The sequence below is a fragment of the Rattus norvegicus genome, chromosome 1 (genome assembly GCF_036323735.1).
Source record: "Rattus norvegicus strain BN/NHsdMcwi chromosome 1, GRCr8, whole genome shotgun sequence".
Classification (NCBI taxonomy): Eukaryota; Metazoa; Chordata; class Mammalia; order Rodentia; family Muridae; genus Rattus; species Rattus norvegicus.
Window position 1 is genome coordinate 106,020,842 of NC_086019.1, and position 20,841 is coordinate 106,041,682.

A 20,841-nucleotide genomic window follows, 5' to 3' on the forward strand; every position below is an offset into this window, starting at 1 on the left:
AGTGAACACTGAAGTCAGCACACAGAGGCTGGAGGAGTAGGCACTGGAGAGACTTGGGCAGGCTGCACCGGATAGCCAAGTGCTATCGCGCTTCTATCGCGCTTCTGACTGCCAGTCTCTGCCCTCCTCCCTGGTTAGGCAGCTGCCCCAGCACAGAGTTGCGGGAGGGGGCAGTTCCTGGCCCCAGTGGCTACCCTGGGGACCCCAAGCTCCGCCCTACTACACTCCTATTGGCTTGAGGCGCCCCCGCCCCCAGCCTCCCTTTCCAGCTCCCGGGCTTTTAGGCTAGCCTGGATAAATAGCCCCGGGCGCCTGGCTCTAAGCTAGGGGCCAGGACACCCCAGGACGCGACTGCTTTCTTCACCACACCTCTGACAGGACAGGACAGGGAGGGAAGGTAGAGGACAGCAGGTGTGCATTCCAACCGTCAGAACCATTGTCATTGTACTATTGGGGTTCAGGAGTGACAGAAAGTTAAGACGACTCTTCAGGCTTGGGTTGAGCGAGAAGCAGGACCCAGAACTGGGACATGGAGCTACTATCGCCGCCACTCCGGGACACAGACTTGCTAGGCCCCGACGGCTCTCTCTGCTCCTTTGCGACAGCCGATGACTTCTATGATGATCCGTGTTTCGACTCACCAGACCTGCGCTTTTTTGAGGACCTGGACCCGCGCCTGGTGCACGTGGGAGCCCTCCTGAAGCCGGAGGAGCACGCACACTTCCCCACTACGGTGCACCCAGGCCCAGGCGCTCGCGAGGATGAGCATGTGCGCGCGCCCAGCGGGCACCACCAGGCGGGTCGCTGCTTGCTGTGGGCCTGCAAGGCGTGCAAGCGCAAGACCACTAACGCTGATCGCCGCAAGGCAGCCACCATGCGTGAGCGGCGCCGCCTGAGCAAAGTGAACGAGGCCTTCGAGACCCTTAAGCGCTGCACGTCCAGCAACCCGAACCAGCGGCTACCCAAGGTGGAGATCCTGCGCAACGCCATCCGCTACATTGAAGGTCTGCAGGCTCTGCTGCGCGACCAGGACGCCGCTCCCCCTGGCGCCGCTGCCTTCTACGCACCTGGCCCGCTGCCCCCAGGCCGTGGCAGTGAGCACTACAGCGGCGACTCAGACGCGTCCAGCCCGCGCTCCAACTGCTCTGATGGCATGGTAAGGCTGTGACCAAGGAGGATGACAAGTGGAGGCAGCGCCTAGAGTATCTGCAAAACATTTCCAAGGCCCTTGGGGTGGGGGTGTCCTTTATGCCCAGATGCTCATGGTATCTGTCACTGGAGTCGCTTTGGAGACCCAGGGCATCTATGATTCTGCCAATTAAAGGTGTTATTAGAACCCTGCTGCGCAGACCCTGGGATACGCTTTTCCTCCTCAAATCCTTATTACCCTAATGCAGATTATTGTTCTTGGGTGACTGTCCACTCTCAGTTTGGCTCTGCATGGGACAGCTTCCAATGAGTGCTGGCTCCTACCTCCTAAATGGGGCTGCACCAGTCCTGGACCCGGCAGCTAACACTAAGGGAGTGAGGGAGGGGTGATGACAAGGAGTCTTGCTTGAGACCCACTCGGGCCCTATAGGCCTGACTTCGTCGTCCTTGCTATTCGCAGATGGATTACAGCGGCCCCCCAAGCGGCCCCCGGCGGCAGAATGGCTACGACGCCGCCTACTACAGTGAGGCGTCCAGCGGTGCGTATTCTCAGCTGTTCCCAACTAGCGGGCTCTCATCGGCCTTCCGTGTCCCCCTTGAAATTTTTCTCTGTCCCTAAGCTTGGTACCCTCTTCCCACCTCCACCACATAAGCACCCATATCTTGGGGTGACTGAGGGAAGCGTTGGGGGTGGGGAGGGGAAGAACTATGATATGCGCCTTCCTCTCCTTTTCCCTTGCAGTCTAGCAAGTCCTCAGTTTCCCTTCTACCACAAAGTTCCGTGCCTAGGGGCAAGAAACTTGAGAAGAGACTTAAGTTTGGATTATTAACCTTCCCCTCCCTTCACAGAGCCCAGACCAGGGAAGAGTGCGGCCGTGTCGAGCCTCGACTGCCTGTCCAGCATAGTGGAGCGCATCTCCACAGACAGCCCCGCTGCGCCTTCGCTGCTTTTGCCAGATGCGCCACCAGAGTCGCCTCCGGGTCCGCCAGAGGAGACATCCTCAAGCGATGCAGAACAGGGGACCCAGACCCCGTCTCCCGACTCCACCCCTCAGTGTCCTGCAGGCTCAAAGCCCAATCCGATTTACCAGGTGCTCTGAGAGGTTGGCTGCAGCAGCAGAGGGCGCCCGGTCTGCACTCATGGGGATGGTGCCCCTGGGTCCTTCATGCCCCCCCAAAAATGAAGCTTAAATGACACTCCTCCCAATTGTCCTTTCAAAGCCATTCTTCCAGAGGGAAGGGAAGAGCAGAAGTTTGTTGTCCTACATCCGGCCCCAAGGAAAAGACGAAGTCTGGTTGTTGTTGCTGCTGCTGTTGTTGTTGTTGTTGTTGTTGTTGTTGTAGTCATGGGGTTTTTTGTTTGTTTGTTTTGTTTTTCATGCGACTCACAGCGAAGGCCACTTGCTGTCCCTCACTGGGCCAGAGCTGATCTTTGAGTGGCCAGGACCTCTTTCCTTTCCTCACAGTCCCTAGCACAGGGTGAGCCTCGCACACTTAAGCCCTGCCTTCCACATCCCTGTTGTTTGTGGAGACACTGTTCCCACTTTCTGGAGCCCCCCCCCGACACCCACTCTTTCCCACAGCTTGCGGAGGCCACTCAGATCTCGGGTGTAACAGGTGTAACAACCATACCCCACTCTCTCCCTTCCCATGGTTCAGGACCACTTATTTTTTTTATATTAAGACTTTTGTAATCTATTCGTGTAAATAAGAGTTGCTTGGCCAGAGCTGGAGCCCCGTGGGCTGTATTTATCTCCGAGGCATGCTGTGTAGTGCAACAAAATCTTTGTATGTTTATTCCTCAAGCGGGCGAGCCTCGAGGCTCATTCGCTCAGGTGTTGGAAATAAAGATGCTAATTTATACAACAGTGGCTCTGGCTTTTCCTAGGGGATCAGAAAGAAACTCCACAAACTGAGCAGACTGTCTCCCAGCGACCCCTGTAGGTGGTAGAAGGGTAGCACAGAGACTGGGTGCTGCTGGGTAATGAAGGACTAGGCAGACCTCCAGCTGTAGGAGATTCCTGAGGCCTTGCCTGCTCCTCCCAAGGAAACCAGTGATTGCAGTGGAAAGGTGCACGTAGGCTGATGTTAGTTTAAGGATAAAAAAGGCGGACATGCTGGCTCATCCCTGCAATCTCAGCACATTCAAGAGGTTGAGGCAGGAGGATGGCTGCGAGCTGGAGGCCACCCTGGCTAGAAAGTAGAAACCCTGCCTCAAAACAAATACTCTCTTTAAAATAAAAATGAAAACTGAGTGCCGAGGAGGCTCAGTTGATAGCGCACTGGCCTAGCATGCACAAAATCCCGCGGCGCGCTCAGTCCCCAGCACCATATAGACCTGTTATGGCGGACACAGCTGCAGTGTCAAAGCCCAGGAGGTAGTACAGGAAAATCAGAAGTACATGGTCATGCTCAGCTACACAGCAAGTTCCAGGCCAGTCTGGGATACATGAATCCCTGCCAATAGATGGATTAATTAATTAAGATTCCGCAAGAATGAATCTGTCCAGAACCAGTTATTGTTGCTTTCCAAAGATCTCCTTTTAGGGACTCTGAAGTGTGTGCTGAGTTGAGAATGGTTCCCGTCCATGATGTGTGCAGAAGGCACTGTGGGAGCTTTTGGCCCTGGAGCCACACAATACCCTCCCAAGGGTGGAGAAGGGTGAGATGCTCCAGTGCAAGAAGAGACACCTACAGGGCCCTGGGGATGGGTTCTGAACCGTGTGGTGCATGCAAGCTCTTAAGAATAGTGGAACTGCACAGAGACAGCACCGTCAGGAGCCAACCCTTAGAATATCTGCCACTGTCTCAGCTCATCAGAAGGTGGAGGCTCAGAGCCTGTGGGGGGAGGGAGGGGCGCCTGGGACCAGCGTATCTCTAGAGCTGTGGGGCTTCCCTCAGGCTGTGTAGAGGGCAGGGGGAGGCCATTGGTGCAGCCGGAGTGCAAGGCAGGCTTTCTGGACAAAGTGCTATTTCAGATGTGTCGGGGGAGACAAGTGTAGGCAATGTACAATGGCTGTGAGGGACACACACACACACACACACTACACACACACATAACACACCACACACACACACACACTACAGACACCACAGACACCACACACACACACACACACACACACACACACTACAGACACCACAGACACCACACACACACACACACACAGGGACCTCTATTCTTCCCTGGAATGGCCTGGCACAAATTCTCTGTCCCTTTCACACTTGTCCCTAGGGCCTCAGTACCTCCTGTATTCCATTTGTATAGATCTCCTTGAATTCCCATAGGCCAGGTTCAAGACACAGAAAAGACACCTTCAAGAAGGACCACTGCATCCAGGGAGTGGGCTCTGTTTCCCCAACACCATCCCAGAGGAGCTGCTCAGAGATTTTCCATTACACTGATGTAATGGCCTCTCAGAGCTCCTTGGGGTTCCTTACACACTCCCTCGAGGGGTATGACCAATCCCTCAAGGGATCAGTCATAAGTTTGTCCACTGGACAGGTGCCAAGGCCTGTGTACTCAAGTGAAGAGACCACTGGATACACTTCCTCTCTTTGGTAAGCAACCAGACACTTGGTGTGGGGGTTGGGTCTTTCCACGGTTGGTCACATCACAGTCAATGACTGGACAGCAGAGGGAGCTCAAAGCTGAGGCACCACAAGCACAAAGGGAGTGAGGCAACATTGTGGGCCCACAGCTGCTCACGAGAAGGAGCTAAGGGACACGGAGACAAGACAGGACCCATGGGCCTCAGCTGAGCTGTGTTCAGAGGCCAGCAGGGAGTCCCAGAGGGATCAACACGGGGAAAGAGCAGAAATAAATCTGCATTTTTAAATGATCCATTTGGACTGGTAGAACAAACAGAAGGGGACAAGATGAGACAGATGTTCTGAGACTTTCCTGGGGAGATGTGAACATGTTTCACCTCATAGAGGAGCCAGCAGCACAATGAAAGATTTCATGCAGTTGGGCATGGCAAAGGAATGAATACATGTTACTTACAGGAGAGTTGGAAACTTGTGGGGAGATGCACAGTGAAATCCCGCCTCTAGAAAAAGGTTTAAAATCCTCTTTTATATATATTTTTGTGTGTTATGTATGAATGTGTGTGCATGCATGCATTGTGTGTACACATGCACATGTGTGTACATGGATGTGGACAGGTGTGTATTGTGTACATGTGCGTGTATGCATGTGTGTGTGTGTGTGTGTGTGTGTGTGTGTGTGTGTGTGTGTACCATTGTGCATGTGGATGGTCAGAAGACAACATGGAGGGATTCATTTTCCCCTTCCAACACATTGGTTCCGGGGACTGAACTCATGTCATCCACTTGAGCAGGTGACTTTACCTACTGAGCCATCTCACCAGGTCCCAGCGTTTTTTTAAATGTCTTATATACTTCAGAACTTAAAAAAAACCACCTCTATTTTATGATTAACTATGTGTCTGTGCATGGGTATTTGCATATGTGGTCAGGTGCTCAGAGAGGCCAAAGGCATAGGACCCCCCCCCCCCGTGAGCTGAAATTTCAAATAGTTATAAGCTGCTCCCATGGGTGCTGAGAACCAAACTCCTTATATCTTAGCTATCCCTCTAGTCCAGTGGTTCTCAACCTTCGAGCCACAACCCCTTTCACAGGGGTCACCAAGGACCACCAGACAACACACTGTGATTCGCAGCAGTCCAAACTTACAGTTGTTAGTGGGGACCGCCACAACATGAGGAACTGTACTAAAGGGTCAGAATATTAGGAAGGTGGAGAAGCGCTGGTCTAGCCCCGCTAATAGGCTTTAGATTATATGCAGCGGTGCCGGGAGGGTGTGTGATCTGCTCAGGGAGGGGTGAATATGGATACTGTGAGCCTTCCTGCCTCTTTCCAAGAGGGAATATTTGCAGGCCTATCACCAGAGGCCAGCTGTACGACTTCTCGCTGTTGTTTTTGTTTTTTGTTTTTGTTTTAGCACAGGGTCTCCCTTTATAGCTAGGCTAGCCTGGGACTCATCAGGACCCGAGCTGCCCTTGAACACACCATGTCCCAGGCTGCCCTTGACGTCTCAGCAATCTTCTTTCTTCATCCTGCCTTGGGTCTGGGGTTACAGGCGTGAGCCACCACACTGGGCTTTGCTTTGTTGTTATGGCGACTGGTCAAAGTGTTGGCAATGACCCTTCTGTCAAGACAAATGGAGCAGCTGTACTACAGAGGCTCTATCCAGAGGCTGCTGGGGTTGCTTGGGGTTGTGACTTGTGTCGTGTTATACTGGAGCAGTATCTGACAGCAGTAGCCTTCTTCACAAATGCTGAGAGAGAGACAGAGACAGAGACAGAGACAGAGACAGAGACAGAGACCACCCCAGCAGCACACTTCTTCCAATAATGCCACACCGCCTAATCCTTTCTAAATAGTTGCACAACTAACTGGGTACCAAGTATTCAAATAAATGAGTTTATGAGGGCTCTTCTCATTCAAACCATCAAAATAACAAACATATACTTAACATTCACACCCAGAAGCTAATGTGAGAGATAAGAGGCTAAGGCTTCAGGTCCCCACTCCTGCATAAGCCTCTCCCAAAGCCTTGGGAAGAAGCCCTAGTGGCCTAGGTTTGGACTTAATTTTCAGAATAAATTACTTTAAGCAATCTGTTATGATCATTGTATATTTCTCTTCTGGCTTATTCTTGTGTTGGGTGACATTTATGAGCATGTTGAAGTCATAAATAAATAAATCTCCTTGAGTGGAGTATTCTTTTTAATGGAGTACAAAACAGAAGCGATACCATTGAATGGTGGAATAAATTAACGCGATTCTGACACCGTGAAGATGGCTGCATCTAAAATGTATTTAGAGCATTGTTGTGGTTTGAATATGGAGACCTTTAGGAGGAGGAGCCTGGCTGCAGTATGTCCCTGGGGCGGGGGGGGGGGGTGTGCCTGTTGGTCTTACAGCTGACCTGATTCCTGACTGTGGATGCTTTATGGCCAGTAGCCTCCTGCTCCAGTCGCTATGCCTTCCCTGACAGGATGGACGGTATCCTCGAAGTGGAAACCAAAATAAATCCTTCCTCCCTTGAGGTGCCTCTTGCCAGGCGTTTAGTCTCAGCAGTGAGAAAGTTGATAAGTGTAAACAAAGAAAGGCATAAGGCTGGGCTGTATGTCAGTGGTGAAAACTATTATTATTATTATTATTATTATTATTATTATTATTATTACCTTTTTTTCTTCTTTGTGAGTTTCACATTATGCCCACCAATCCCACTCATCTCCCTGCCCCTCCATATCCGCCCCTGTCCTTGCAACCTTTCCCCCGCCCCCGCCAAAAGAAAAAAATTATGGAAACTGCATTTTGTCACAGTGTGTCTCACAGTCTACCCTTTTGCCCACCCTTCTTCGATTGCAAATGTTCATTGCAGTGAGTCATTGGACTGGTTTGGGGCCTCTGGCTTCTGCTACACTGTCAGTACTGGATCCTCATGGGGACTCCTCTCAGCTATCCCGTTGTTGCCCTGTGTCATGAAGATCCTACAGCTTTGGATCTGCAGGACCAGCCCCTGACATGCTTGCAGTTCATAGATGAGTTAGATGGGGTGGGACAACTCAAGGCCCTGGAGCTGGGCCTGGGTGGTAGCTGAGCTGCTCGGCTCACCCACTGTGCCATGCCCACACCATCAGGGCATGCTCCCCAGCACTGTCCAGTCAGCTCATCTAATGCCATAGCAGGCAAAGGGAAGACCCAGCTCCCCCGCTCTCATGCCCTCTGGGCCAGCCCACTTGCACCTATGCCAGCAGGGCCAGTTCTATTGCACTGCCCAGGTGAGGTGCAAGACCCGTGTCCCTGAGTTCTGCAGCTGGTGAGGGGCAGGGCCAGCTCTCCTGCTCTCCTGCCCTCAGAGCCAGCTCTCCCAGGATGTCCAGGCATGAGGTGGGGCCAGCTTTGCAGAGCCCTCAGACATCAACACGGTCCCAAGCAGTAGCCAGACCAGGGATGTCCGCCTGGCCTTTGGCGGTAACAGACCCAGACAGGGGAAGGGATTGTCTCTGGCATAGTCTGCCCACCTGGGCACTGTGGAACCTGACTGGGGGGCGGGGCGTCATCTCAGGCTTCCTCCCTGCTCAGGCGGAGTGGCAATGGGCTGAGGGTTGTCTCTGGCACAGTCTTCCTGCCCGGCTATGTGGAGCCAGGCTGGTGGCTGTCTCAGGCTTGCTCCCCACCTGGGCACCATGGTGTCAGACTGTCAAAATTAAAAAAAAAAAACAACCTTTTTCTTTTCTTTTTTTCTTTTTTCTTTTTTTCAGAGCTGGGGACCAAACCCAGGGCCTTGCGCTTGCTAGGCAAGCGCTCTACCACTGAGCTAAATCCCCAACCCCAAAACCAACCTTTTTAATGGACTCTTGATCTGGTTGTTAATCCAGCCAAGGGGTGGGGGAGGAAAATATTTTTTGCTGATCTAACACCAACAAGACAACATAAAATTCATAAGCTGCCGCTGTAGCAAGACCTCAACATCAGGAAAAATTATTGGTGATTATCAATTAGGCACTATTTAAAATTATCGTATGAGAAAATCCAAAACCCTTTGAATGCCCACAGCCCACAGAGAAAAGAAACTTGAAATTTTCCCAAATATGACACCAATCTTGACAATGTCTGTGATGTTTCTGCTATAGGTGTGAGCCTGGACCATCCTAAAATTATCAATGCCACAAAACAAGATCAGCCGAGTTGAAAGGTTGCTCTACTCTCTGTGCGGAGAACAGTGTAACAAAAGCTAGAGGAGTTGTCTCGGAGGTGGAAAGAGCGTGCACCTGGTATAGGTAGGAAGACGCAGCAAGAGGGGAGAACACAAGAAACACCAGAGGAGCAGGACGGGGGTAATAACAGGGTGGTGATTCAGAACAAGTCTGCTTGGTTATTTTGTTTCTGTTTTCTTGTCTTAGAAACACTTGAACAGCCCACAGACAAGTCATTATTATCTTAAATTTTTACATCTGAAGGCTGGGAAGATGCCTGGTCAGTGAAGTGTTTGCCTCCTCTCCCGAGGACCTGGGTTCCCTCTCTAGCACCCACATCAGAGCCAGGCACAGAGGTGTGTGCCAAGGGGTTATGATACACCCCAGTCTTGGGGGGGAGCGGAGACAGGAAGGTCCCTGAGGCTCGCTACTCTGTTAACTTAGCCTAATCAACAAACCCAAGGATCAGTGAGAGCACCAGTAAGAGGCTCAAAAAGTGAGGTGTAAGTGTGCTCAGGCATGAAAGTGTAGGAGTGTGTGCATGAATAAAGGTGGGTGGGAGCGGGTGCACACATGGAGGTGTGTGGGAGCGGGTGCATGCAGAGGAGCCAGAGGTCGTACCCAGTGTCATCCTACCTCCACCTTATCGTACACACATTTGGACTGGAAATTTCTCTTTGTGGGATTGCTGATCCTTTTTTTTTTTTTTTTTTTTTTTTTTGGTTCTTTTTTTCCGGAGCTGGGGACCGAACCCAGGGCCTTGCGCTTCCTAGGTAAGCGCTCTACCACTGAGCTAAATCCCCAGCCCCTATTGCTGATCCTTTTAAAGGTATATCAGGGCCTGTAAGACCGCTCAGTGGTCGACAGTGCTTTTAAACTGAAAGCCTCAGTCTGATCTTTGGAACCCTCAGGGTGGAAGGAGAAGACTGATTCCCACAAACCGTCCCCTGACCTTCGCATGTTTGTTGTAGCACACACACCAAATAAATAAATGTAATGTTTTGAGAAACGCCTATTCATGTTCTGAAGTTCAACTGAAGCATCTCAGGAAGGGAAAAACAAATATCACATTGTAGAAGTTTTACAGATAGCCAATCAGAGGCCAGCACTGACTATTTATAGGCTCCTGGTCACCTGATCCTTTGTCGTCTCCCACTGTTTTATTAAGATATAACTCATGAGGTGGGGAGATGGCTCCGCAGTTGAGAACACTGGCTGTTCTGGTAGAGAATTCAACTTACGTTCCCAGCACGCACATGATGGCTCACAACCATCCTTAACTCCTGGAGAGCTAATGGTCTCTCTGGCCTCTACAGGTACTGAGTACATGCTGTGTACATAATACATACATACATACATACATACATACATACATACATACATACATACATGTGTATGCATACACACATAATTACACATACACACATGCATACACATACATGCATGTATGCATACATAATACACACATGCATACACACATACATGCATGTGTGCATACATACATGCATACACATTACATACACACATGCATACATACATGCATGCATGCATACATACATACATGCAGAAAATGCTCATATACATCCAATAAAATAAATAAATCTTAAAAGTATTTTTTTAAAGGTAAAACTCACATGATATAAAATCTGCCTCTTCAATTTTTTCTGGGTAAGGTGGTGCACACTTGTACTCAAGAGGGTGAAGCAGGAGGATTGCCGTAAGATTGAAGTCAGCTTGGGCTACAGCATAAGACTCTGTCTCAAACAAAACAAAACAAAAAACAGAAACAAAAACCTAGTGAATAAATAGATAAAACCAATAATAAAGTTCATATTTCAGTGGCTTGTGCAACAACCATTACCACTGTCTAATTCCAGAACATTCTCTTATTCCCTAAGAAACACGTGACCATAAGCAGTTTCTCCCCATTTTCCTTCCTCCCCCAGCCCTGGATACCGCTAGCCTATTCCCATGGCTCTGCCTGTTTAGGAGGCGGGGTATTTTATATGAATAGAATCACATGATGTGTGGCCTTTTGTGTGTGGCTTGTCTCACTCAGCAGGTTTTAAAAGTTTATCCACATGGCACATGTTAGGACATGACTACCTTGTATGAAAAGAATGTCACATGGGAATGTTGCATTTTATCTACTCCAGTTGATTGGGCTACTTCCAACTCTTAACCTTTCTGAGCAGTGATTCAGTGAACAGCCTGAGGCTTGGTCTAGAAGAGTGTAGTTCCGATTCTCTTAGGTATGTTTCTGCCCTGGCTAATCTTACCAGCTTCAGGCATTTTGAACCACATAAGAGAAAACACCCTGGGGATGTCTATGAGAGTTTCCGGGAAGGTTCAGCCAAGGGAGGGAGGCCACCTTGAATGTGGGTGGCACTATTCCAATGCTGGGGTCCCAGCACAGAGGCAGTGTGGCCAACCACCTCCTGCTCCTGCCACACAATTGCAAGCCCAAACAAATCATTCAGTTGCTTTTGCTAGATATTTTGAAGAATGAGCGGAAAACTGATATCGTAAATATGTCCACATCCCTGGCAACACAAGTTGTTGCCTTGAGTTGTTGCAACTGTCATCGAGAATATAGATTAGTATAGAATGTAGTTTTAACTCACGCTGTTAACTACCTTTCCCAGTCTGACTTAAGGTCATTTCCACATCCTCTTTCCAGTGTGGTTATGCAAACCACTTGCCCAAGTTTGAATCAGGCTGTCTTTTCATTGCGTGAGGAGAGGTTCTTGCTACATTTTTCCATCCTCGGCCCTTATCAGCTTCATGGCCTACAGGGAGCTCTCTCGTTCCGCTGTCTTCCCAATTTCTTGAATTTTCATTTCCTTTGAAGCATGAATTTCTTTTTTCAGAGAAACTCAACTTTTGGTTGTGTTTTTATATCATATATCATAGCAGGAAAGCATTTCCTACCTGGGCTTTGAGAGTCGTATAGTTTCAGGTCTTGCATTTTGGAATCTGAACCACGGATTCTAATTTGTTTTGCTTTGTGTAGATTTCCAATTGCTCCAGCTTCATTTCTTGAAAAGGACATTTCTCCCAGAGGCTGTCCTGACACTCTTGCCAAAACAAAACAAAACAAAACAAAACAAAACAAAAAAACAATCGCCCATAACACCATGGGTTTACTTCTGGCTGCCCAGTTCCACTCCATTGGCTTATGTACCAATCTTTGTACTGGGACAGAACAGTTTTGATACCAGAAACTTTGTAGTCAGTTTCAAAGTCGGGGGATGGGGGTGGGGTGGGTCTGAGTCCTCCAGGTTCAAAAATTCCACAAAATTGTGTGGAGATTTTGCTTGCTTGGTGGCTTGCTGTCTTGCTGTCTTGCTTGGTGTTTTTATCCAGTATCAAGCATGGTGGCATGCACCTCCAGTGCCGGCTTCTTGGAAGTGGAGGCCTGGACAGCACAGAGAGATGCTACCCCAAAGGGGGAAGTGGGCACGCTGCTTTGTGTGTTCTGGACAGCACCTTTAAAGGGCGACACCCACTTGATGAGAGCCGTCCCCTGTGTGCACATAAAGAGCTCCCTGGGGAGGAACAGGGCGGTTCTTAAGTCCTCTTGATGCAACCCATCTAAAATTCAGGGCTGCATTAACTGAGTCTCATTCCCCACAATTGCCAGTAAACGTGACCGCTGGGTTGTTGTTTGCTTGTTTGTTTGTTTGTCTGAATGTGAATGCGTTTGAGTAAATAGAACTGACGGGCACATTGCTAGTCAATGCGTGAGTATAATGTTTTAGATGTCAAGATGGCCCAGCAGGTAAAGGCACTCACTGCCAAACCTGAGGCCCGAGTTTAACCCCTAGGAGCTGCATGATAGATCACACAAGCTATCCTCTGATTTCCATGTACATGTCATGGTATCGCTCTCTCCTGCTCTCTCTCTCTCTCTCTCTCTCTCTCTCTCTCTCTCTCTCTGTCTCTCCCTCCCTCTCTCTCTCTCTGTCTCTCCCTCCCTCCCTCCCTCTCTCTCTCTGTCTCCGTCTCTCTCTCCCTCCCTCTCTCTCTCCCCCTCCCTCTCTCTCTCCCCCTTCTCCCTCTCTCCCCCTCCCTCTCTCTCTGTCTCTCTCTGTCTCTGTGTGTGTGTGTGTGTGTGTGCGCGCGCGCATGTATGTGCATGTGTGAGAGAGAGGGTTTTAAGAAACAAAGCTTTGCCCTGGATTTATAAATGTTGGGGCACCTATTGGCTTTCAAAAGATTTAAATGTCATCCTGATATTTTTCCTGTGTAAATAAATATCCCCTTTAATCTCCAATTTTCTATTCTTTTGGCCATTTTTAAAAGTGTAACCTTCAAAAAGCCTTGGTTCCAGGCCCACCCAACAACACCTGGGCCTGCCCCTCCACAGCTGCTGTCCCATCCACCTTCAGGCTGGCTGACACCGGGGCACTCACTAGTATGCCACAGAGTACCCCACGGAGGACCTGGAATGCGCTACAGAGAGAGGGATACTCCTCCCCTGTGTTGTTCACGTCTCCCCTCTGCACGATGCTCTCCTGACCATCTTTATGTGCCATGTGGGAGCAGAGGCAGTTCCATGTGGAATCCATAGTGATGTATGTTGTTGACGTGAGTGCAGCCATGACAAAAACCAAGGCCGTGGACCCATGGGAAATGGCCTCACTGTTTCTCCACATGAATCAGGCTCAAGAGTGATGGCAAATCCTTCCTCCAGAGTCGGAGTGAGAGGGGCACTGTGGAAAAGTCAGCAACTGCGGTTTCTCCCTCTGAATGTTTACAACCCGAGAGACCTCACCTAGAGAGGCTTCACAAAGATTAGCTAACCACGTCCCCTCTACAGGACCCAATAAACAGGCTGAGGCCCTGGGTTGGCGGCAGCAGCATCAGAGTGTATAATCCCCTACATGGACCCCAGATTTCCTGTGCCTGTGTCCATGCCCACCCTTTGTTTCCTTGATTTCCTTGCTGACCCCAGTCAGGGTTCAATTGCCATCGTCATCCTGGCTCCATATCTCATCCTTAGAGCCAGCAGTGGGGAGAGGGAGGTCCTTTCCCTCCCAGAAGCCGAGCTCAAGGAGAGCTGATCTCCTGTCCCCCAGCCATCATCAGGAATCTAGGAGAGAGAGAGAGAGAGATGGGATTGGGATTGGGCTAAGAGAAAGGACGGGTTAATCCTGAGAGAAGAGGGAAGCAGGGAGCAGCATAGGACACTAACTCACTAAAAATCCACAAGACAGCAGTGGCCTTTTCTACAGATGTGGAAAGCACAAGCGTCCGGGAGAAGAGAGGCGGCCGCTGTATGCAGCTAGTGAGCTGCAGAAACAGTGTTTACAACCAAACCTGCTGAGGCATTTCTAGACCTCTGGGGACAGCTTGTGAAGACTGCAGACCAGGGTGTCCAACCTGTGGCCCACGGGCAGCAGGATAGCTGTGAATGAGGCACCACACAAAAACCCTGCGTTCACTTAAAACATCCCGGGATTTGTTTTTAGATGTGTGTGTGTGTGTGCGCGCGCGCGTGTGTGTGTGTGTGTGTGTGTGTGTGTGTGTGTACACGGTTCTGGAGTAAGGATGTCACACACACACACACACACACACAAAAACATGTACACTCCAGCAACCCACCGCCTATCACAACACACCCTCCAACTTTCCATGTGTGGCCCAAGGTAATTCTTCTTCCTATGTGATTGAAAGAAACCAGGAGATTGATGGACGCTCGTGTTAGATGTTTTTGGTGGCTGTGGCTAGGAACACAGCCTCTAATGACATCCAGTGGTTAGAGGGGACCTGTTAACTGACCTGTTATTATGAGCATAGCATCTCAGGTTCTCTGGTGCAGAGTGTCTTCAGTGCAGAAGTTGAGAGGCCCTAGTGTAATCACACACACACACACACACACACACACACGCGCGCGCGCGCGCGCGCGCGCGCGCACACACACGCACATGCACACACACGCGCACATGCACACACACGCGCACGCACACACACACGCGCACACACACGCACACACGCACAGTGTTCTTCATCTTAGTCCTTCCCTGCTCTTCTCTGGAGCCTCCATTTTACTCTAAGAAGCAGCAGCTGCATGCAGCCCAGCCCAGCACCATAGTCAGCATCCAAGCTACTGACTGGGGACCAAGGTCATCCATTACCCACACTGTCACTTCTAGCCCCTAAATTTGCCTCCCGTTGCCCACTAGAGGGAGTTCTGACTTGGGAAGAGGACACTGCCCATCATCCCAGCAGCTAGGCAGAAGTTGTTCAGCAGGCCACTGTAGGTTAAATTCCAGGCCCGGCCACAAGATGGCAGCCCAACCCACGAGGAACGCAGAAGCTCCTGACCTGGGAGAGCAGCATAGACCCTGTGCCAACCTGGACAAAAGCCTGAGAGGGGCTGGACTCGGGCCAGTTCCTGAGCCCAGCAGGTGTGCCAAGTGCCAGGTGCGACGACATAGGTACAGCTTGCCTTCAGGTACCCCTCACAGTTTTCTACTCCCCATCCAGCCCCGTTCTTCCTTTGAGCTATTCCCACGAGGGGAAGGAGTGGAATCGGGGAGGGGGGCTCTTTCTGCATCCCAGCACTCCTTCCTCTTCAGCCTCACGGAGAAGCATCCCAGAGCATAGGAGTTAAGAGTGCAGAGGCAGGTGCTAAGCCCATCAAGTGATAAGTCACTGAAGCACAGGGAAGTTGAGCAGCTTTCCCCGCGGCCATGGTTAGTTAGTCAGAGATGGACCACTAGAGCCTGGGACCCAGATAGATAGTCTATTCTAGTTCGTGCTCAGAACCCTGAGACGCGAACAATCATCCTCACCGAGCCACGGCCACCAGAGACATTTTTGTGGGGACTGCAAACCTTCCTTTGTGAAGGGGCAGGAAGCTCTACTGTGGGTGGCTGAAAGGCAGGGAAGGGTGAGGTATTTCTGAGGAAGAGGCTGGGCTTGGTCAGCAATCCCCACCCCATCCCACCCCGCCCCCTCGCGACCTTGTTTTTCTGTTCCTTGTTTTATTTTCCCCCTGTGCTTTCATCTTGGTTTTTCTGGGCTTTCTGTGAATGTCAGCCTTCTCTTGGTGTGAAGGGGAGGTGAGAGAAGGGACTTTTATGCCCTGCTTAGGGTACAGAAGAGGGAGTGCTCCTGGAAGCCTAGGACCAGGGGGTAGGGTGACATCAGAGATCAAAGTGAGACTCTTAAAGTGGGGCACTTCGGGAGGGTTTCCCATCTGAGCCCAGCCTGCTTCACTCTTGGGGTGTGCTGTGACCCCTTTCCTGTGGTCTCTCCCTCCAGCCCTGGCACAATCCTGTTTTTCTGGCACATCCTCCAAGGTTAGTCTTCATTACCCAACGTTCTCCTACCAGGAGGTTTTGTCTATGTCCCTCCAAGACCTGATCCCTTCTCCACCTGCTTTCCCCCACACCCAGGTCCCACCATGGCTCCCACTGGTACTCATCATGGAGTAGGGTCTGATTGGAGCTTAGTACCCATTCCTCAGAGGTTCTTGGTAATTCTCCACTCAAGACTCAGCCTCAGTTAAAGAGTCTAGACATCTGGAGCCTCTAAAGCCGGGGCTCTAGGGTTGTAGCCCATTTTCTTTCCCAAATCACCTAGACTTCAGTGAGGGGCTTCCCTGTCTAGGGCTCTGTGGAGAGGAGCAGAGGGGAGCTTAGGAGACATAGGTAGTCCTTTGATAGAGAGAGCTGAACCAGAGAGGCATTTGAAGAGCCAAGCTCCGGCACCTATGTGGCTTGGCAGACAGGGGAGAGGGGGCAGCCTGAGCCCCCATGGCTGGCTCCTCAGGTTTCCTGAGAAAGAGTCTAGGAAAGCTCTTTTGTGGTCTGCCTCGTGGCCATGCATGGCTGAGGCTCTATGTGACCTTGTCTCTTCATGCCTCTTTTTAAAAAATCTCATTTCCGGGGTCTCTGTGTCTTTATCCTATTAATCCTAGGGTTGGGCTGATCATCCTGAGAGCCAGTGTCCTGGGGATCTGAATCAGGGCCTGGCCAGAGCGCACTGCACTGGACTACCTTGTGGTCAGGGGATGGGAGTGACACTGGCCAGAGTGAGAAGGACACTGGAAGCCATTCCATCCTGCCTCACTCTGAGACCAAAGGGAAATGGCTGTCCGGAGGGAAGAGGCCTCCTCACACTCCTTCCCTCCTTGTCAGTCTCTGCCCCTTTCTGATAACCCTGCCTCTCTGCCTCCTGCCTCTCACCCCTCTCTACCTCCCCACACTTCCCCCCATGACATGAGGATCTGTTTTAATGCTGTGATTCCCATGATCAGATGGGGAGATAAGTCACAGGTTTGTCTCTAGGCTCTCAATGGTGCAAGCAGTGTCTATACTGCCGGTCAGGATAGACAGACGGCTGTCTGCGCCGTTAGCAAGTGCCAACAGGTAAATAAGAACCTCTCGTTTCTTAATTAAATCCCCTTTGCTGGGGCAGCCTGTTCGATTGCAATGGACAGGAATCAATAAGCATCTTTCATAGCCCAGCCGCCTCTGGAGCTGGGCCTGACCTTCCAGTTCTTCTCAATCCCACCTGCCCACTTCTTTAAAAAGCTGGGAGCCCCTGGAGGTTGAGAGCTGGGTCTGATTTGTCCCTTGTGACTTTGTGCCTGTACAGAATCTGGAGCAAGGAAGGAATGTGTGATAATGATTATTGATTCAATAAACCTAGGGGTGGGTGGCCAGCATGGGCCAGGAGGACTTTGAAGTTAGAAATATGATCTCTGTCCCCAGTATTAACTTCGAATCTCTAGGAACCACTGCCCCTAGACACGTTTGGTTCACCACCCAGAGTACCTGAAGTCCTAGCGGAGTGAGCCTGTCAGTATTCAAGGAGCTGGGCAGTCTTTGTGCCTGTTTTCATAAGGTAGTTCAGGTTAGGCAATTCGGCTTTCTGGGTAAACTGAGGTCTGTCTGACATTGTTGTGACTAAGTCACCCTGGAGTCAGGAAGGGCTCAGGGCCTGAAAGGGGTCAAAGGGATTAAGAGGGGCTCGAGGTTGATCATTAACGGTGAGTCAGGACGGGGGGGGGGGGGAACTGATGAGAAAGGTACTATTTTGCAGTCCATGTAAGAAGTTATCTCTGAAAGGATCATTGGACCTTCAGGTTTCCCAGGGAAGGGTCGGTATTAAAGGATTCCTTGAGAGGTCAGTACTAGTCCTGGCCAAGGAATGGTTTGTCTGCTCAGGGTATCAAATGGCTCCTGAGTTAGAAGAGGAGCTGGCCGACGCCCTTCTCACCTCAGTGTGACCCGGGGGCGCGAGCCCAGACGTCGCTGGGAGCCTCCGCCCAACTAGTGGAGCTCCCCTAGGGCGGAGCGTCGGCGGGTCTCCACCGAGCAGGAGGCAAGGAAGGGCGGGCGCCCCCAGCGCCAGGGTTGAGGGAGGCGGGGTTCGGTGCCGGCCTAGGAGGGGGGCGCAGAATCAGGGCTTTTTAGGACCCAGCGCGGCGCCTCTCTCCGGGGGCGAGTGCGGCTGCGCGCGCCGTGTGCCCGTGTCCGGAGAGCCGCTGGCTGGACGCGGACCGCGCGAACGAGCAAGCGAGCAGGCAGCGGAGCAGCAGCCCGGAGGCAGCAGCGGCGGCGGTGGTGGCGGCAGTGGCCGCTCCGCGCCTCGCCTCCCTGGCCTCGCCAGCCTCGTTGCGCCGCGCCCGGACCTGCCACCCCCGCCTACCGGGCCCGACCTCGGCAGCGCCCCTCGCATCGGCTGCCAGCGCCACCCGCCCTCCCAGAGCAGTGAGCGGAGTGCGGGGCGCAGAAACACCGGAGCCAGTGCCCGCCAGCCCCGCCAAGCAAAACGGGCTGAGAGAACCTACGCTCGGCCCAGCGCGGCTCCACAGCCGTCCGGGAGCTGTCCCTTCAGCACCGCCGCGGAAGCCTGAGTCCCAGCGCAGCCCAGCGGAACCCCTGACCCAGCCCGAGCGCACCAGGCGCTGCGCTTAGCGGCAGCCCCGCGGGGAGCACCCTTGTGCCCCTACCCAGGGGACCTGCCATCTCCTCCGGGAGGCGGGGAGAAGGAACGAGGAGGGAGGTCGGGCAGCTTCACCCGCCACCGAGGGGAGTAGGCAGACAAGCAAGGAGATCCGAAGGGGATCGGTCACGCAGGGAGGAGAGCAAGCCGCATCCGTCCCCACCGCACCGGGAGCGCGCTGCGGCGACCACCGCAGAGCCAAGCGCGGATTTCTCGTAACCCCCTCTTTCCTAGCAGGGGCTGGTCTATCGGTCCGGCCCCCGAAACGGAGCAGCTGACCTTCCCCTAAAAAGCTTTGTGTCGATTTCTCCATTTTTCCCGCTGAGATGGTACCGGGAGCCCGGCCCCCCCATCATCTCTCCCCTCCTCCCGGGCCTCGCCGCTGAGCGCCGCCCCACTCCCTTCCTCCCTCCCTCTTTACCTCCCTCCTCTCTTCCACTGCCTCCTCCGCAGCCAGGCCAGCTCCCTCTCACACTAGGCGCCTTAAAGACCCTAAGGAGCCCGCGCACACACCCCTGGACCCGCACCTGACTGACAGCTCCCCCTGAGGGGGCTTGGCTCGTTGGTTGGGGTGGGTGGCCAGAGCCGCGGTCCTCTGTGCCCCCCGACGGCTGGGGGGAGGGGGGAAGAGGCCCTGCGCCCCCCTCCCCGTCGCCAACTCCCCCTGGCGGCAGCTCCCATGGGTGTCGCTGGGCCGCGCCATGCCTAAGGGGGCGCCGCGATGGGCCAAGGGGACGAGAGCGAGCGCATCGTGATCAACGTGGGCGGCACGCGCCACCAGACGTACCGCTCGACGCTGCGCACGCTGCCCGGCACGCGGCTTGCCTGGCTGGCGGAGCCGGACGCCCACAGCCACTTCGACTATGACCCGCGCGCTGACGAGTTCTTCTTCGACCGCCACCCGGGCGTCTTCGCTCACATCCTGAACTATTACCGCACCGGCAAGCTACACTGCCCGGCCGACGTGTGCGGGCCGCTCTACGAGGAGGAGCTGGCCTTCTGGGGCATCGACGAGACGGACGTGGAGCCCTGCTGCTGGATGACGTATCGCCAGCACCGCGACGCTGAGGAGGCGCTGGACAGCTTTGGTGGCGCGCCCTTGGACAACAGCGCCGACGACGCGGACGCCGACGGCCCCGGCGACTCGGGCGACGGCGAGGACGAGCTGGAGATGACCAAGAGATTGGCGCTCAGTGACTCCCCAGATGGCCGGCCTGGCGGCTTCTGGCGCCGCTGGCAGCCACGCATCTGGGCACTGTTCGAGGACCCCTACTCATCCCGCTATGCGCGGGTAAGTGACTGCTTATCCATCCGAAGAACCTGACCCGGAAAGGCCGCTTCCCACGGGCAGGGTGCAATGGACAGTGAGTGCCCAGAGTGTTCAGAACTGAAGGGGGTGTGTACGTGTACGTGTGTAAAAGAAGGGGTGATTTTGATGTGATAACTGGGTTTGTTTACATGAGTCTGTATCACTGGTTGTGTGTGTGGTGTGTGTGTGTGTGTGCTGTGCATGCATATTTATGTAAGTGTGCTGGTGTGTATTTGGATGGATAAAGTCTGTAGGAACAAGAGAGCATGTGTGTATGTTTGCATGTGCGTGACACCCCACACTCCTGTTAGTGCCCATCAGTGCCACTGGCAGATGTACACTCTGAAGGTGTGAATTGCCCTTTGGATTGGGGAAAGGTGAGGAGACTCCTTCATTCTTCCCAGGACAGGAAGCCTTTGGAGTAGAAACAGTGCCCTAGCCTGCTGGGGAGCTAGGGACAGACACTTCTGTCCTCAGGGACCACCTTTAAGCCATTTGAGGAGGGGTCTTGGGAATGCTCATAGTTAAGAGCTTGGTGGTTGGTGTGGGTCTGGGCTGGGAACGGGAGATCAGAGGATAGTGATCTCCGGGACGCCTGCCTTCCCAGGACTAGGAGGAGCCTCGAGGAGGTCAAACCCTTAAGTGCCTGCTTCCTCTGGCCCTCGGGAAGAGGCTGGCAGAGAGGAA

General features: G+C 52.6%; 2 protein-coding genes and 1 long non-coding RNA gene across 3 annotated transcripts in view; 2 read left to right on the forward strand and 1 right to left on the reverse strand.

The window, feature by feature from the left end:
- The first annotated feature begins 319 nt into the window (after window positions 1–319).
- Window positions 320–3,030, forward strand: Myod1 (myogenic differentiation 1). The gene is made up of 3 exons (NM_176079.2): window positions 320–1,156; window positions 1,610–1,688; window positions 1,999–3,030. The coding sequence occupies exons 1-3, from the start codon at window positions 530–532 to the stop codon at window positions 2,247–2,249; spliced, it is 957 nt and encodes a 318-aa protein (NP_788268.2). The 5' UTR covers window positions 320–529; the 3' UTR covers window positions 2,250–3,030.
- A 2,302-nt stretch (window positions 3,031–5,332) lies between these two features.
- LOC120099806 (uncharacterized) lies at window positions 5,333–19,509 on the reverse strand. The gene is made up of 4 exons (XR_005499052.2): window positions 19,373–19,509; window positions 13,807–13,977; window positions 10,517–10,636; window positions 5,333–8,383 (listed from the first exon to the last, which is right to left on the reverse strand). It is a non-coding gene; the product is annotated as an uncharacterized LOC120099806 (long non-coding RNA).
- The window catches only part of Kcnc1 (potassium voltage-gated channel subfamily C member 1), a 41,788-nt gene continuing 39,352 nt past the window's right edge, over window positions 18,406–20,841 (forward strand). The window contains 1 exon segment of the mRNA NM_012856.2: window positions 18,406–20,136. Coding sequence (NP_036988.1) covers window positions 19,567–20,136 — 570 coding nt within the window. The 5' untranslated portion in view covers window positions 18,406–19,566.

Coding starts and splice junctions, on each gene's coding strand:
- Myod1 (NM_176079.2), top strand. CDS start 530: ATGGAGCTACTATCGCCGCCACTCCGGGACACAGACTTGCTAGGCCCC. Junction 1,157..1,609: donor CCAACTGCTCTGATGGCATG/GTAAGGCTGTGA, acceptor TGCTATTCGCAG/ATGGATTACAGCGGCCCCCC. Junction 1,689..1,998: donor CTACAGTGAGGCGTCCAGCG/GTGCGTATTCTC, acceptor CTCCCTTCACAG/AGCCCAGACCAGGGAAGAGT.